The 17230-nt window shown below is 41.2% G+C and overlaps 1 protein-coding gene across 1 annotated transcript in view; it reads left to right on the top strand.

Moving 5' to 3' along the window:
* Positions 1-16184, top strand: part of TEK (TEK receptor tyrosine kinase) — a 139235-nt gene extending 123051 nt beyond the window's left edge. The window contains 7 exon segments of the mRNA XM_006143226.3: positions 2734-2924; positions 3671-3784; positions 10797-10867; positions 11842-11882; positions 12698-12794; positions 14061-14160; positions 15074-16184. Coding sequence (XP_006143288.1) covers positions 2734-2924; positions 3671-3784; positions 10797-10867; positions 11842-11882; positions 12698-12794; positions 14061-14160; positions 15074-15148 — 689 coding nt within the window. The 3' untranslated portion in view covers positions 15149-16184.
* The last annotated feature ends 1046 nt before the right edge of the window (positions 16185-17230 follow it).

A 17230-nucleotide genomic window follows, 5' to 3' on the forward strand; every position in this document is an offset into this window, starting at 1 on the left:
TGAAATTAGAAAACAGAGTAATCTCAAGAAGATTACCCATTTTTAAGTTGCAGTTTCCATGTAAATGTCTGTCTAGTTTGATTTGTAGATTGTGCCATCTATTCAGAGGTAGACAGTGAGGGTGGATCCTTTGGCCTCTGATGAGGTTCAGTCATGACTACCCAGGAGTATCCACAGCTCCCACACACCCCATCCCTGCTATGTAAAAGTTTTTCGCTGCTGCTGCTGCTACTACTGCTTCTGCTACTATGAGAGTAGAATGGAGCGGGGAAGTCCTTACCAGCAGAAAGAATAGAGTGCATTGGTTCTTCTTCATTGCCTGCCTTTTCACTTTTCCTCAAAACCTAAGGAATCAGTATTCTGAAAGTTAAAGCCATAAATCCCAATAATCTATTGCAATGTGAAAGCACTGACAATACTTAGATTAAATAATAATGTTAAGCTTACAGATGACAGTGCTTTGTTTGTATCTGAAGCACTTTCACGTAATTACATTGAAGTTTTACAACTATTCTATGCCACATGTGGTTTAATTTATTTTTTATTTTAAGAGAGAAATTTTTGCTGTAGGTTGTGCACTTGCCAGAGAGACTGAAAGTGAGAAATCTCCCTGAGGCAATGGCCACGCCACAATCCCTTATCATCTATTCTCCCCTTGGGATTGTGGGCACACACACACATGCATGTGTGCCTGGCACGAGTTTCAAGCCATAGGGTCTGGGACTGACTTGAGGTTGACTATGTAGGATTTGAACTATGCAACCATCACACCATCTGCTGGTCTCTGCCACATGCCACATGTCACATGTGTTTTTAATGTTAAATTTGCATTATGAATTCAATTAGTTACTGAGGGTTTCTGTTTTAGTCCATTCTCTGTCGCAGAACAATAGAGTGTGGGTGTGGGTGATTTATAAAAAAATACATGTTTATTTAGCTCACTGTTTTGGAGATCCAAGGTCAAGGAGCCACATCTAGCAAGGGTCATCTTGTTTGGGACTTGCTGCTGAGTATAGGGCCTCACATGACAAGAGCTTGTGTGTCCATGTCCACGTATCTGTCTTACTCCTTCTCCCTACAAATCCACTGGGACTAATCATGCAGGTCCTACCTTGATGACCTTAACCACCACTCAAAGACTCCACTTTTTCATCCCATAGTCAGATTAACGTTTTTCTCTCTTAATCCCATCACAACCAAATTTCATCACATGAATTTTTGTGGGTCACATTCAAACCATAACAACTTCTTTTGTAATGTGTGAATTTAGTAGTGAATGATTAGGTAGCAATAAAATCTATCAGCATACCTCAACCTCGGCAGTCGTTAAGTATTTTCTCTGTTTTAATGCAAAAGTGTGTCATGACTTTTCTGACAATGCAGTACATAGGTTTACAGTTCTAAGTCGATGCTTAAACTTAATTTCTCATGGAAAAGTTTGCTCCCACGAAGAAAGCTCCATGTAGTAATTATTTATAAACTTGATAACCTCTTGTTGACTTTTCAGCACAAATACCAACAATAGAATAAACTACTTCCATTTCCTCAATTTATTAAACTAAAAATACTGGTGCTCCAAACAACACATCATTCTATGATCCAATAAGGGTGTAATTCTGAAAGCCAAAGCATGTCACTTAGGTTAAATAGCGAAGTTATGACATTTATTTTTGAGCTGTTTCCTGAAAACAGTAATAAGCATGGGATAGCAGTAAATGAAAGTTAAAGAAAACTACCAACAGAAAAATATATATCTTAAAATATTGTTCTATCATCACATTAGTATATACTTCTTAGCTCCTAAAATGTATAATTCAGTAAAGATATGAGAAAACATATTCATACCAAAATTAAGGTCCATCTTTCCATATAGTAGAACAAGATTCAATACTAGATTTTGTGGGGGGGGCCAGAATTTTAATGACTATAGAATATCTTTGAGATCCAAATTCATTTGAGATTTTAAAAATGGTTCACACAAACAACTCTCCTTTAAAAAACAATAAAATCACTTTTCACTGACTCTAAAGATCTATGCTGTTATCAAGGTAAATTACTTTTTATGAAAACATGTTTTGAATAAAAATAAGACAATGGACCATAATTTTTTCCTAGAAACTTTTATCTATTTTTTATGGTCAATGTTTGAATGTCATGTCTTCTTTAAGTAAAATGCAATCTCTAAAAGTAGACTGCAAGCCAATAATCAATATATTGACTTAATATGAATTTAGGGGAGGAATGGAAGCCAGGAAAGAAAATGACCTATTGTAACTCCTTCCAATAATGATATTTAATAATTTTTTAAAAGTAACTTCAGGAAAAACCAAAGATAGACTTGAATAAAATGTCTGGCTCATATTAGCTTCTTCTTCTGTATTAAATAAAGCATAAAAGTGTTTTGAGGGTAGTGTCCAAGATTTGGAAGAGAATGCTTTGATTTCAATCTCTCATCATTTCTGAGTAGGTAGAAGCATTTCAGGAAGCCCTCTGTGTTGGTCTACATTTGGTAGGACTATAAAGGGGAGTGGGAGATGGCTGAACCATAAATTCAAGGCTGGTCCCCTGTAAGTATTACAGGAGGATGTCATTTACCTTTCTCCTGTCCCCAGTGTTGTGAGTTGGTAACAATAACGGAGTTTATAAACAATTCCCGGGGACCACAGCACTTCTGAAAAATGCCACAGCTGGGCAGGGACATTGATAAAGCAATCTTTCTCCCTTTCTCCACAGGTTACCTATACCTGGCCATTGAGTATGCTCCCCACGGAAACCTCCTGGACTTCCTGCGCAAGAGCCGCGTGCTCGAGACTGACCCGGCATTCGCCATTGCCAACAGCACTGCTTCCACACTGTCCTCCCAGCAGCTTCTTCATTTTGCTGCAGATGTGGCCCGGGGCATGGACTACTTGAGCCAGAAACAGGTGTGTTCTGAGGACCTTGCTTTCGATATCTTCCCTCTGAAGTCCTCTCTAGAGTCAGGGCTTCGACATGTATGTGCATTTTTGGGGCAACCTCTCTTCGTTAATTCCTTCTCACAGTTTCCCTAATTGTAATCTCTTTGTTAATATTAAATTTGTTGATATGGAAATTAGTGCCTAGTATGGATAATGTTATTCAGGAAATTTCATAATATATATAGGGAAAGGTGCTTAACCTGTCTTAGCAAATAATATGCAATAGCAAATGGGAATTTAATGATGTGTTTTTTTTTTATTGTGTCTTGAAATGCTGCTTCCAAGATGTGGGGTCATTTGTCAGAATCCACTAAATGAAAAATTTGGAAAGGAACTATAAGGGAACTGAATTTTGGTGGCTTTTTTAAAAAGAATTATTTAATTTTATTTATTCATTCATTTATTTTAATTTGACGAGAGAGAGAGAGAGCGAGAGAGAGAGAGAGCGAGAGAGAGAGAGAGCGAGAGAGAGAGAGAGAAAGCAAGCCACCAGGTACCGGACTCAAACCATGGTCAGCCACTTGGGAGTATCCAACGCTTTAACCACCATGCCACCTGCTGGTCCAAAGATTCTGGTGACTTTTAAAACTGCTTTTCATACTATCATTTCATCTCTATTTCCTAAAGTTGTTGCTCCTAGAGTTTTTTGCTAATGCAGTGAAGTGAAAACAAGTAGTAATGCCAAAAATACATGATGTTTTTTAAATTTCCAGTTTATCCACAGGGATCTGGCTGCCAGGAACATTTTAGTTGGTGAGAACTATGTAGCCAAAATAGCAGATTTTGGATTGTCCAGAGGACAAGAAGTGTATGTGAAAAAGACTATGGTAAGTTCAGAATGCAGACTCTGATAGCATCCTTTTCAAGGCACTCTGTCCCGAAGTCGCATGTCTGCTAGTGTCATTGCTGCATGGTGACTGCGGCATCTGTGTAACCCGCTAAACGTTGCCTGGCCCAGTGGCCATTCTTTCTAAGTCTCAGTTCTTAAAATGGCTGAAGGGTTCATATTAACCAACAAAGAAGGCACAGTCACAAGTAACTGAACATTTGAGCCTCAATTTCTTTTTTTTTTTTTTTGGAGAGATTTTCACTGTAGGGCGCGTGCGCTCGCCAGACAGACAGAGAGAGACATAGAGACAGAAAGCGAGAAATCACCCCCCAGGGGGGATGGTCACGCCGCAATCCCTTCTCCTCCATTCTCCTCTCGGGATCTTGGGCACGCACGCACACGCGCCCGGCGTGAGTTTTAAGCCACCGGGTCCGGGACACGAACCGCGGTCGACTACGTGGGAATCCAGCGACATAGCCATTACGCTAACTGCTGGTTCCCGAGCCTCAATTTCTAGGGGTTCTAAAAATTGAGAAAATAAATGAACAAAATTCCTAAATCATGAGGTGTTCTTATAAAGAAATTCTATAGAAAGATATGATGTAAGATTTCTTTCTTCATTAGAAGTTCAACATTCCCATGGGACCAGGAGATGTAACCATTACACTGGTTACATTGCTGGACTCCCACATAATTGACTGCAGTTTGAGTCCTGGATTGGACGGCTTAAAATCATGCCAAATGTGTGTGCATGTGTACCCAAAATCCCAAGAGGAGAATGAAGGAGAAAGGATTGTGGAATGGCCATCTCTCCTGGGGGTGGGGGGAGGGGGGGGTTCGCTTTCTGTCTCTAGTGAGCACATACACTCTATAACAAAAATCTCTTTCTCTCTCTCTAAAAAAAAAAAAAAAAGAAAAGAAAGAAAAGAAAAGAAAATTCATTTCCTCTTTAAACCCAAATCAATACCACTTTCACCTAACGACACCCATTCTCCCTAACAGTAATCTTGTATCTTCAAGTGTAGGAGAAACTAATCGTATAGTCATTTAGGAAGACAGAAGCTGGGCTTGTTCTGCTTTTGGTGCTTACCCTGTAATCACAAAGTCTGTCCACGTGCCATTCGGATGGGTGCCACATCGCCTTGGGGAGGACAAGCCCAGTAGCCTTCACATGGTCTGGCAGGTCTTCTCTGGTGGGAAGGTCTCCCTCCTCCAGGTCCAGGGGCTGCTTCAGTAGTCATGTGGTGTAGAGAGTCCTTTGGCTTTTGTAAGCACCGGCTTGCCTCTTAGCTAGACTCAGGTTCCTGCATTTATCCCCAACTGCCGGTTTCCTTTCTTTCAATATACAGTACTTATTTTAGCTACTGACAAGATAAAGTAGGAATGATATTCAAGAATCATTCAAAAAGGAAATCATCATAATTTACCACTTTGAAACTTTTTCTACCCATTTCTGGCTTCTTGCCTCCCATAGCATACCTGTTTTTAAATAGTTGCCACCATAGTGAACATAATCATTTTTTACTTTTCCACTCCTTTTTTTGATGAAGGTTTGAACTGGGGCCCCTTTGACTCTCAGGACTCCCCCCCACACACACACACACACAGCCCTGGAGGCTTATCAAACACATAATCAGAGGTCATAGATCCTTCCTGAGGGCTGGCTTCCACTCATCCCTCTCCTTGAGCTTTTTAGGCTTTGACCCACTCAAGGCAAGTGTTTCTCTGGGATCAAGCAGGGCTTATCTTCTGAAAGAGGCAGGACCCATCCCCTACCAATCCACTCAAGCTCCCAGCTCCACCCTGAGTCACCTGGAATCCTGTAGCTCCTTTACATCAAGGGATGTGACACCCTGGGTGAGGAGCTGAGGGGTTCATTCAGGTTCCCTCACAGCCTGGCCCTTTTACTGGGCTGTGCTCCTCAGAGTCCCAGGGCATTTCATAAAGCTAGGGATTTATGCAGCTTTGGGGAGTTTAGGAGGGGTAATTATAGGGCCAAGCACTGATCAGGACTCAGTCTCGCAATTTCAGAGAGAAGTGGTTGGTAGCAGCAATTTCAGAGAGAAGTGGTTGGTAGCAGCAATTTCAGAGAGAAGTGGTTGGTAGCAGCACGGAGCTGGGGAGGAAAGGAGAAGGGAGAAATGCAAGCTCCCTGTGAGAAGGGTGCAGTGTAGTGACCCCACTGGAGAGGAGAGGGGCTACTTTCTCTGGATTCCTTTATAAATCAGGGGTTTTCCACTCTCACTGTAATTCACAATCAACTGGAGAGCTTTAAAAAATGTAGATGCTGGAGCCAGACAGTGGCACAGTGTTAACACAACTGTCTCTGAAGCTCACCCACATGGCAGGGTCCGAGGTTTGTGCCCCGAGACCCCCCTGTGCATGTCAGACGCTCATTGGGGTGGATTGTAGCAATGAGGATCCTGGGGGGAATGCTCACCTCTCTTTGCCTCAATTGCTGATGGGAGAAATAAAGTTTTTAAAAAGTAACATAAAGGGTCCCACAGTTGGCATAATGACTATGTCTCTGGACTCCCATGTAGTCAACTGTGGTTTGAGTCCCAGACCTGGTGGCTTAAACTCATGCCGAGTGTGGGTGCGTGCATACCCAAGATCCCAAGAGGAGAATGGAAGAGGGAATGCAGTGTGGCCATCCCCCCTGGGGGTTGATTTCTCGCTTTCTGTCTCTCTGTCTCTCTCTGTCTTTTTGGCGAGCGCACACATCCTATAGCAAAGACCAAAAAGTCACATAAAAAAATACAGATGCTGAGTCATACTATCTAGATACTCTGGTCTACTCTGATCCAGTTGTTAGTACTAGGCCTTCCTGCATTAGTTTTTTATGTTGTTTTTTTCTTTTAAGTCTTTCTAGGTGATTCTAATATGGAAGTGTGGCTGCAAACTAATGTACTAAGTGATGTGGATTTGTATTATCATTGATTAATACATCATCCCTTATCAACTTATTATTATATTATTCAGGCCTCTGCTGCATTTGGGGTAACAAGTTAGACAGTCTCTACTTTTAAACAGTTCCGATATGAACACACAGCTAACGATTGTAACAGTTGATCACGCTAAGGGTAAGGAAAGCATGAGTTCCATGGAAGCACAGAGCAGGCACGCTGAAGCCTGAGGGCAGTCCTGGAGGGCTTCCTGATGAAGGCCAACTCCCGAGTTTCACAGTAAATGTAATAATAGTTATTGGAGGTGTCACAATGAGTTGAACGAGCTAGAAGATGAAGTACAGACAAAAACCTAGAGGACAAGAAAGCATGAAATCTTTGAGGGATTTTTAAGAAATTCAGTATGTAGACCAACGGATGGTGTAATGTTTATGTCACTGAATTCTCACATGGCCAACTGTAGTTTAAATCCGGAACCCAGAGGCTTGAAACTTACGCCAGGCATATGTGCGTGCATGCCCAAAATCCTGAGAGGAGAATAAAATAGAAGCGATTGAGGCACGGCCATCCCTCCTGGAGGGTGGTTTCTCCATTTCTGTCTCTCTTTTTTTCTCTGTCTTTCCAGCAAGCACACATGCCTTATAGCAAAAATCTCTGTTAAAAAAAAGAAAAAAAAGAAAAAAAAATTGGTATAGTAGAGAGAGGAGGGAGAATTAAAATTCATAGTTGGAGGAGAAACAGGGACAAAGACTTGAAGGACCTTGAATTCCAGCTAAGGATTTGCAGACTCAGCTAAGGATTAGGGATTGTGGGACAACAGATTTATAGAAGCATTTTAAAGAAAAGACTGCTCAGAGTTGCTGTTTAGAGTGGCAGTCCTGGCTGTGGTGTGGAGGACAGATTGTTAGGAGTGAGGTCAGGCATGACGTGGTAGCCTGAACCAAGGTGATTCAGCAGGGACAGACAAAAGTGGGCAGATCCAAAAGAAATCAAAGAAGGAAAAAAAAAAAAAAAGAAACTTGGAAATAAGAGGTGTGAGGTCAAAATTAGCAGGTTTGGAGTTAATGAGAGGAGAGGCAAAACAGAGCATATAGACTACACTCTTCTTTCCTTACTGTGAAAGGGAAGAGAGACCTAGAATAATCGGAGGGAGTTAAGGGCATGAATACAGAGTGAAGAAGGTGGGACTGGGAGGAAAAAGGGTATTTCCATACTTGAACCTAAAACTACAGAATTACCATTTGAGACTTATAGTCAAAAATGTGTGTTTCAGAATACTGCCACTCCACAAAGAGCTGAGAGAGAACTGCAGCTCTGAACCATCGTTCTGTTTGAGGGCAGGGTTGGCTTGTGACTGGGTGGTCTGGGAGCATGCCTGTTTAGGGGTGGGAGGTGCTGAGATAGAGCCCCACATACTGCCGCCTGCCTTACTCACTGGCCGATGCAAGCTAGAATCCTGTTAAAGGGTAGACAGCTTCCGGGAAGGAGCAGTCTGTTTCCCAATGAAGTTCCTGTGATTCTTGAAAATGGGTAGAAACGGGGGTGGGGGAGTCTAAAGTCCTAGATAATTTGAGAAATCTGGGAATAAACCTGGGAGTCAAGCTTCACCATTGCTCACTCCACATCTCATTTTGGAGTCAGGGGTGGGCACCTCTGGGTGATTATGCATCTCTCGTCCTATTTTGAACCTCAGTGTGATTTCACTGGCTATGAGTGATTTTTTTTTCTTATTAATTTTTTACATAGACTCATTGTATGCTGTTATAGCATACCAGTTGAATTTTCTGGTCATGAATACACTGTATATTAGTCCAAAGATATTACTATTCACATTATCAAGAGATAATTTTCCATTTTTGTGTCCCTTAAATGTGTTGCTTCTTTCTTTTTCCTCTTGAGCCCCCCTTCACCATCCTCCATTTCCCTCCCTCCTTCCACACTGTCTCCAGTATCCACAGCTGCTCTCCATGCATTTATACTATACAATCTTTCGTTTCTGCCAGAGTGCTGACCTTCAATATATATTGAGTGGGGGCCTACGATAACTCTCTTCATAGTCTGGCTTGCTTTGCTTAGCAGTAACTCTTCATATTCATCTACTTTCTTATCAAATGCCAGGGTCTCATTGCTTTTTATGGCTGATTGGTATTATGTAGTGTATAGATGTCACAATTTTTAAATCCTCTTACCTGTTTCATGAACATTCAGGTTCCTTCTACATTTTAGCTATTGTGAATTGTAACAAACATGGATGTGCAAGCACTTTTACAACTTAGCATTGTGAATTGTAACAAACATGGATGTGCAAGTACTTTTACAACTTAGAGTATTTCTATCCTTTCAGTAGATAGCCAGGAGTAGAGTTGCTGGATCATATGGTGGTTCTATTTGCAGTTCTTTGAGGAATTTCCATATTGTTCTCCACAGTGGTTGTACTAATTTACATTCCCTTTTTACCATAGCCTCATCAGCACTTCTCATAATTTTTTTAATCTTAGTCATTCTGACTGGAGTTAGGTGGTATTTCACTGTGGTTTGATTTGTATCTTCCTTGTGACAAGGGAAGTCGAGTATTTTTCCGTATGATTTTTGGCTATTCATATGTCTTCCTTAGAGAGTTATCTGTTCCGCTCATTTTCCCATCTTTTAATTGGGTTACTTTATTTTATTTAGGTGTGTGTTGGGGCTGGGGATAAGCTACTTGAGCTTCCTGTATATTCTGGGTATCAGTCCCTTGTCTGAGACAGTTTGCAAATATTTTCTCCCATTCCAAGAGTTGTCTATTCACTCTAATTATTGTGGATTTTTTATTTATTTATTTTTTGGCTGTGCAGTTTTTTAACCCAATGTAATCCCATTTGTCTATATATATATATTTTTTTTTTGAGAGTTTTTTGGTATAGGGTGCGTGCACTCGCCAGAAAGAGACAGAGAGAAAGAAAGTGAGAAATCACCCCTCAGAGGGGATGGCCAAGCTGCAATTCCTTCTCCTCTATTCTCCTCTTGGGATCTTGGGCACGCACACACATGTGCCCAGTGTGAGTTTAAGCCACCGAGTCCGGGACTCGAACTGCGGTCGACTACATGGGAGTCCAGTGACATAGCCATTACGCTAACTGCTGGTCCCATCACATTTGTCTATTTTTGAGATTATTGCCTATGCTTTAGGGGTCTAATTTAATAAGTCTTTGCCTACTCTGATGTGTCCAAGAGTGTCCCCAGTGATTTCCATCAGCAGTTTTATAGTTGGAGGTTTTAGATTTAGATCTTTGATCCATTTTGAGGTGATTTTTGTTAGTGGTGAGAGACAGGAATCCAGTTTCATCCTTCTGAAGGTGCATATTCTGTTTTTCCAATATCATTTGCTAAAGAGTTTTCTTTTCTGTACTGGGTTATCTGGTGTCCTTTGTAAACAATCAGCTGGCTGCATGTTTTGGAGTTTATTTCCGGGGTTTCTGTTCTGTTCCATTGGTCTACATGCCTGTTTTTGTGCTAGTATTATGCTTTGTAACTATATCCATTATCTTCCCTGACCATGATGGAATTAAACTTGAAATTAACTTCACAAAAATCCCTCAAAAATACATAAAAATATGAGAAATAGACAACCTACTCCTGTATGAGTGATTTCACCCTCTCTTGATACATAGGCATACTGTTCCCATTAGCCTGAAATGCTCTTTCTGTCCCTATTTGGTGATACCTACACATCTTTTAGTTCAGATGGCCCCTCCCCCCCTCACCTCCAGGCACAGGTCTCTCCACCTACCATGGTATCCCCACTAGTCTTTCCCACACAACAGCTAACTTCTCAGTTTCTATGCTTGTCTCCCCTTTCAAACCTCTGAGTGCCCTGACAGTCACAGGATGAGTAACTACCAAATGCACACATGTGAATGCACACACACATACATCATGGAACTTCAAACAGTCTGAGAAAATGAATTAACGTATGAATTTATTTTGGTACAAAACTATTTAAATCCACGAGTAGCTTTTTCCTTACATGTATTTTCCATGAGTGAGCCTGGGCTTCAGACGAGCTGGGAGCCTTGTGAGGAGTCCTGGTCCTGCCTAAGTGGTGTCTCACTTTGTTCTCCCCAGGGAAGGCTCCCTGTGCGCTGGATGGCGATTGAGTCTCTAAATTACAGTGTGTATACGACCAACAGTGATGTGTGAGTAAACCTCCTATTGCCAGGAGTTTGTTTTTGTTTTGTTTTTACAAAAAATTACACATTTAACACAGGTTTTAAAGTGAAGCAGAAATATCCTATCTCTCTGTGGAATAAAGCTAATCAAAAAGCCTAGGAAATAAATTCATAGGATGTTTGGAGCCACAGAGCAGACCATTTCCAGAGTATAAAATCCCTGGTAATCTGTCAGAGAGAGTCAGTTCTTGACCCTAGAGGAAGAAGTGCCATACTGGCCTTTCCATGGCTCTGCTTCCTGGACCCAGACCAGAGGAAGCAGCCCAGAATAGCAGCTGGGAACAAAAGGAAAGTGAGACAGTGGCTGGGGGGGGGGGCAAATTTGCAGCCTGTAGTGACCAGTCTCAGGTTGACGGGAAGGAGGAGTTGGGAGTGAGGCTTAGGCCATCTTGTCTTGCACGCCCTGTTTTCAGGAAGAAAAACTGGGGCCCAAAGGGCTAGGTATTTTACATGAGAGGTTTCGCTTCTGCCTGGAAATGGAAAGAGGACTGACACTTTCTGTGTCCTCACTGTGCTCCAGGTGCCCTTTATTTGTTACCTCGTGTCATCTCTGTATGACTTTGAGGCAGGAATTGGTGTTCCCACTTTCGGAATACACCAAGAGGCCCCAAGAGGTTCAGTAACTTGTCCCAGGTTGTCTGAGTATCAGGTGGCAGCTCTGTTCTGCTTAGAACTTCACCTGTTTTGCTCAGTGCCACCTTACATTCTCTACTGAAAGTGAGTTGGGGGGGGGGTCTTTGGCACAGGAAATTCTGTTTTGCAGTTGTAACCTTTCTGTTGGCCTGGGAGGAGAACCCCAGGCTGGGTGCAGGTCCAATCCCAGAAAGCAGACTTTAACATTTCCTTTTCTGAGAAAGGGCTCATCAATCTGGCTGTTGGGGCAGGAGTTGAATGGTCAACCTATTTGCTGATTATTGGTTTCACATTTGTCCCTTCTGCAGCTGGTCCTATGGTGTGTTGTTATGGGAGATTGTTAGCTTAGGTGAGTATGTTTATCCACCAGGTGAGACTCCAAGGCACAGGGTGTGGGCGTCTGGGCATGATTTCAGAGGGCACAATTTACATGTGGTGATAACAGATGTGACTTGAACATAGAAAATTCTCATTTGAAAGCACCATTCCGAAGGTCATAGTTAACACTAATGACCTGCTAGCCATGAACTTCCTTATAGGTTAGTTCTGTCTGCTTATACAAAGATGCCATAGAGTTGCCACATAATTACTTCTCCAATTTAAAAAGTCATCGTTTTTGAAGGCCATTTAATCCCATGTATGTTTTTTGTCATGTACATTTTGACAAATTTCACATAAAATATCCGGTTTTATAAATATTACATATTAAAAAACTAGAGGGTATTGTACAGAAGTAATAAAAGCTATTGGGTTATTCAAGTGTTTTTTCTTATTCCAACTTTTCTGCAATAAGTATAATTAAAACTAGGCAAAATTAGCAATAAATTATGAATTGTGTAACATAAATAGACTTCTTATTAGAAAAAAGAAAAGTCTCATGGGTACAGCAGCCAAGCTGTTTGCAGGCAGACATAGGGGAGAGAAATAGTACATAAGTGATGAAGCCCATGGCAGAGGTTACACTGTAGAGTGATCTGTAATGTAAGTGGAACTTCAATGTGTGGTGGATTGGCAAAGGGAGGCATGCTGGGTACTCACCCTGTCATGACTGCTCACTCCCCACCCCCAGCTTCTACCTGGCCTTTTGGTTTTGGATCACTTGGGCAAGAGGCACTGCTTTCTATGCCGGAGGGCACTAAGATGGCACTGTTTTCTGTCTTCTAGGTGGCACTCCCTACTGCGGGATGACCTGTGCAGAGCTCTACGAGAAGCTGCCCCAGGGATACAGACTGGAGAAGCCCCTGAACTGTGATGATGAGGTGTAAGTCAGGCTTCACCCATTTAATCATAACCTTCCCCCATGCATTTCTTAGACAGGTTGACTATAATGAAATCACCTGGTACATGTACACACACACTGGAGGTCCCAAACAGCTGGAAAAGAGGGTCCCTTATTGTAAGACTGTTATGCCAGGGGCAAGGAATAGTAGCTTTCCAGACATAGAAATGTAGGAGGAATTTAAGGTGATGACTTTCAGGGAGGTAGAAATCAAGAAGGGTAACACATACGGGAAAGACCTGAAATAAATTGATAAAGTTATTCGTGAATAAATAAGTACGTGAAACCATGAGCCTAACTTTGGGGTAGAGATTTCAGAGTTGTTATATCAAGATGAATTTTTCTTCATAGACTCATGGTTCTGCTAAAATTAATTTTTGGAAGTAAGAATTATTCTTTGGGATAATCATTTGTGATATCACCATTCATAACTAGCCATGGTAGAGCTGCCTACCTGGCATAAGTTGAAGAATGCAAGGCATTAGGTTACGTAAATAATTAGTGTTCAAACTGGGCTACTTCTAGGAGTGAAAGAGTGCTGTCTATTAATAATGTCTCTGGTACAAGAGGCATAAATGAAGACCACCCTGCACAAACCTTCTAGAATCTGGATAGCCTCCATGTACATAAGATCCCACATGCTGAACAATGCCTCAGGGGGAGCTCAACCCATTTTCAGACATTCTGTTTCTGTTGGTGGAGGCAGAACTGGTCTCAGAAATCTGCATTTTAATAACACAAGGAGCTCTGATGCTTGAGAAAGTAGCGCCTTAGGCCTGTGTTCCTAGAACTATGTTCACCAGTATCTCCCAAGATATCAGTAAATGATACGAGGGGAAAGTTCTGCAGCTCTCTAGGACCTCTCTCTTAAGAGCAAAATCCCATTCATAAAGACCCTAATCTTGGGGAGTAGTTTTCAAAATACGAATTTTGAAGGGACGCATTGTCTACAGCACCTGGTTCAAGAGTCTTGCTTCTAAGAGGGAGATGCACTGGGTAGCATTTTACACATTATTAAAAATTTAGTACTAACATAAGAGACCTAGTATTCCAGGGACAATGCCACATATCCCAGTTCTTCCCAGGTGATCAAATACGGAGACCAAGACCCTGGAAGAATGATACCCAGGGAAGCCACTAAATCTAGAGGAGAAAAGAACCTGGACAGGGAGGTGGGAGGCCTAATAGAAACTTTACCAGCCTTGCCCAGGACAGAAGAATTAACCCTATATCTTTTTGTTTTCAAAGGTATGATCTAATGAGACAATGCTGGAGGGAGAAGCCTTACGAGAGGCCTTCATTTGCCCAGATATTGGTGTCCTTAAACCGGATGCTAGAAGAACGAAAGGTGAGTATCAAGTTCAAAGTGGAAGCTCTTTAATTAGAATTCCTATGTGCCTAGAGTGGTTAATAGGAATAACTGATACAATTCAACAAGTTATTCCAAGCACAACCCTAAGTATTATAGAAATAAAGAATGTGCTTCCCCCTCAACATGACATAATAATAAAGAAATCTATAATTTGGAGGGAGAATAAGATTTTTATACAAGGTATCATCACAGAGAACAGAATGCAGAATTATCTCCTTAAAACTAGTGAGTGTCAGGAAAGTCAAGGCACATTTTTGCACAGAAAAACAAAAGTCTGGAAAGTCACGATGCAATTTTCCAGTAGAAAGTTTCTTAGTCATATAGTCTGACCTTTTAATTGTATACATGATGAAACAGACTCAGAGAGGTGACAATGACTGGCTTGAGGACATGCAGCAAATAAACTCTAGAGCCAGGCCTATAGGTTCCTATGGGGAAGATTAAGAAGTCTATAAAAATTTCTAGAAGGTAGCTGGCTGAACTCCTACTGGGGTCTAAAAGACAAGTAAATCTAGTCTAAGGAAATAGATTTTGAATATCACTGAAATTCAAGTGGTAATTTAACCAGAAATGTAAAGATGGGTCAGGGACAGAGGAAGATGCCCAAGAGATTATGCAGCTTTCAGGGGGGACCAGGAAGAGACCATGAGAAAAAGCTCAGTGATGGAGGACAGGCAGAATATGAAACGTACGTGCAGAAGCCAAGTGGGTTATTACAGGAAGAAAGTCATCAAATACAACAGAGGAATTGAGGACAGAAAAGTGCACCCCCCCCAAGTTCTCAGCAGTTGAGTTGAAACAAACTAAGAAAGCCAGAGTATTCCTGTAACTGTCCCAACAGAGGCAGAATCACAGTAGCTCATGTCTTAAAACGCTCTTGCTCTTCTAGACCTACGTGAATACCACGCTTTATGAGAAGTTTACCTACGCTGGAATCGACTGCTCTGCTGAAGAAGCAGCCTAAGACGGAACATCTTCGTCTCTATAGCATTTCCCCTTCATTGGCATGAGAGACCCTGATACCTAAGAAATCCAGCAAGGCTCTGCCCAGAGATGTGATGTGGAAGTGTGAGCTTTGCCAGACGTCTGGGACCTTTGCCACACACTGTATGGATCTGCAGTGCTCTGACTCTAATAGGACTGTATATACTGTTGTAAGAATGTGTTGGAATCAGAATGCCTGTTTGTCATTTCATAAGCAATAATATATTTTTCTAAAAATGTGGACTTCATAGGAAGGTGTGAGTACAAATACTGTAATACACAAGGCATTATTGTCCTACATATTTTTGATACTTACCTTTATATTGAATGCTATCAAATGTTTTTCTGGGTAGAAGTGAACTATTGTTAATAAACCTAACACCGCACAGATAAATGAGGGAAATGTATGAATTCTAACAAGATAGGTTAATATTTAAGCGTCTGAAAAATCCAAATGACAGAAAAGAGCCTTTTATCTTGATTTTCTCCTCACCTGTAGAAACAAGTTCAATTTCATTTGACCATATGACAACTTTGTCATGTGTTTTCATAGCACACAAGGAAGCCAGATGGCTAACTTCTGAAAACTGACTTAAATCTCATTCCATAAAGGCCAAAGGACCTTTAGAAAGCATAAACAAGTTTAACAGATAATTTAATGGGATTTAGTTTTAGTTTCTCTAGTAACACTGACTTGTGTGTTTTAAGAAATAATAAAAATAGAAAGTCTTAAGGTGTACTTGGGAGATGTGACATTTATCATATCAAATTATCCCTACATGTATTACACATTGTAAAACGTTTTAGTTTTATTCAGTTTTGATTTTATCATTTATACTGTAGGCATACATTGCACTGAGATCGTATTGTAAGTGAATAAAAGTGTTACCTACCCACATTTCATTCAGGAGTATGTCTCATAGGTTTTGCCAAATGGCTTTAGTATACTTTAAAGAAAATGCCTTAAAAATTATTAGCCCCTAACTTGTCAGGAGTTAAGTATGTAGTAGGTGAATATACGAAAGCAGACGAGACTGGAAAGGTTTCCTAGAAGTGTTTATCGTCTAGTATATTTTCTTCATCAGGTTATACACTTCTGGTTGTATTCCAATGTGAATGCATGGTTTAGAATTGCAATCCCTTTTAATTAAAAAGTTCCACATAACTGCCATCTTTAACAACCTTATGAATTCAGAAACAATGACCAGGCTATTAATTTTATCCCAGATGTTCTCTCTCAACAGAATATTCAAGGAAAGACACAGTCAAGGAAGGTTACTGGCATACCGTCCATTTAATCAACTAACTGGAAACTGAAGAGTTGTTGAAGTATATTGATAGATCCAGAGTGACACTGTCAAGATGGCAGAATACGAGATACCAGTCTTCATCTTCCAACAAAAAAGACAGCTATTCAAAAACCCCGAGAAGACTCAAGGACCCCCCTTAAGGAATCCGCAGCAACACAGTGGAGCAAAACAAACAAACCAACAATATCCACATGGAAGAGATTGCTGATGAAATCAATATACCTGGGACACCAGAGAAAGGTTAGGAGCAAAGATGTAAAGTGCTGGAGGATACTGGTATCCACCATGTGTCAGGGACCATTATGGTCCCCAGTGACCTGTTAGAGGTCACCAGCTTGTCTTACCACTGAGGTAACAAAATAGCTAATCTTCTCAGTGAATTAGTAGAATTCCTTCCCCAGAGAGGAAAACACTGTTGCATGCTTCTAACCTCCCGTCTCTCCACCACCACAAAAAGTGGCTACTGTTGAGGCGCTTTGAGAAAAGAGCCACCACATCATGTTTGCATTGGACCTGCCCACATCTCAGACATGGGAGCTATTGCCATAGCAAGTCAGTCACTCCTGGTTCTGGAGTTAAGTCACTGCATGTGCCTTTGTGCCAAACACTGGCTCAGGTGCCATAGAGAACCAGACCTCATCAAGACCCTGGAGCTACTCCAGTTCTCCACATAACTGTGCTCCCATTCTTAGCTCCCAACCTATGTCATAAGCATCCATACTTCAAAAATTGTTACCTTGAAAAACTGTTAT

Source organism: Tupaia chinensis, unplaced genomic scaffold (assembly GCF_000334495.1).
Source record: "Tupaia chinensis unplaced genomic scaffold, TupChi_1.0 Scaffold000093_1, whole genome shotgun sequence".
Classification (NCBI taxonomy): domain Eukaryota; kingdom Metazoa; phylum Chordata; class Mammalia; order Scandentia; family Tupaiidae; genus Tupaia; species Tupaia belangeri.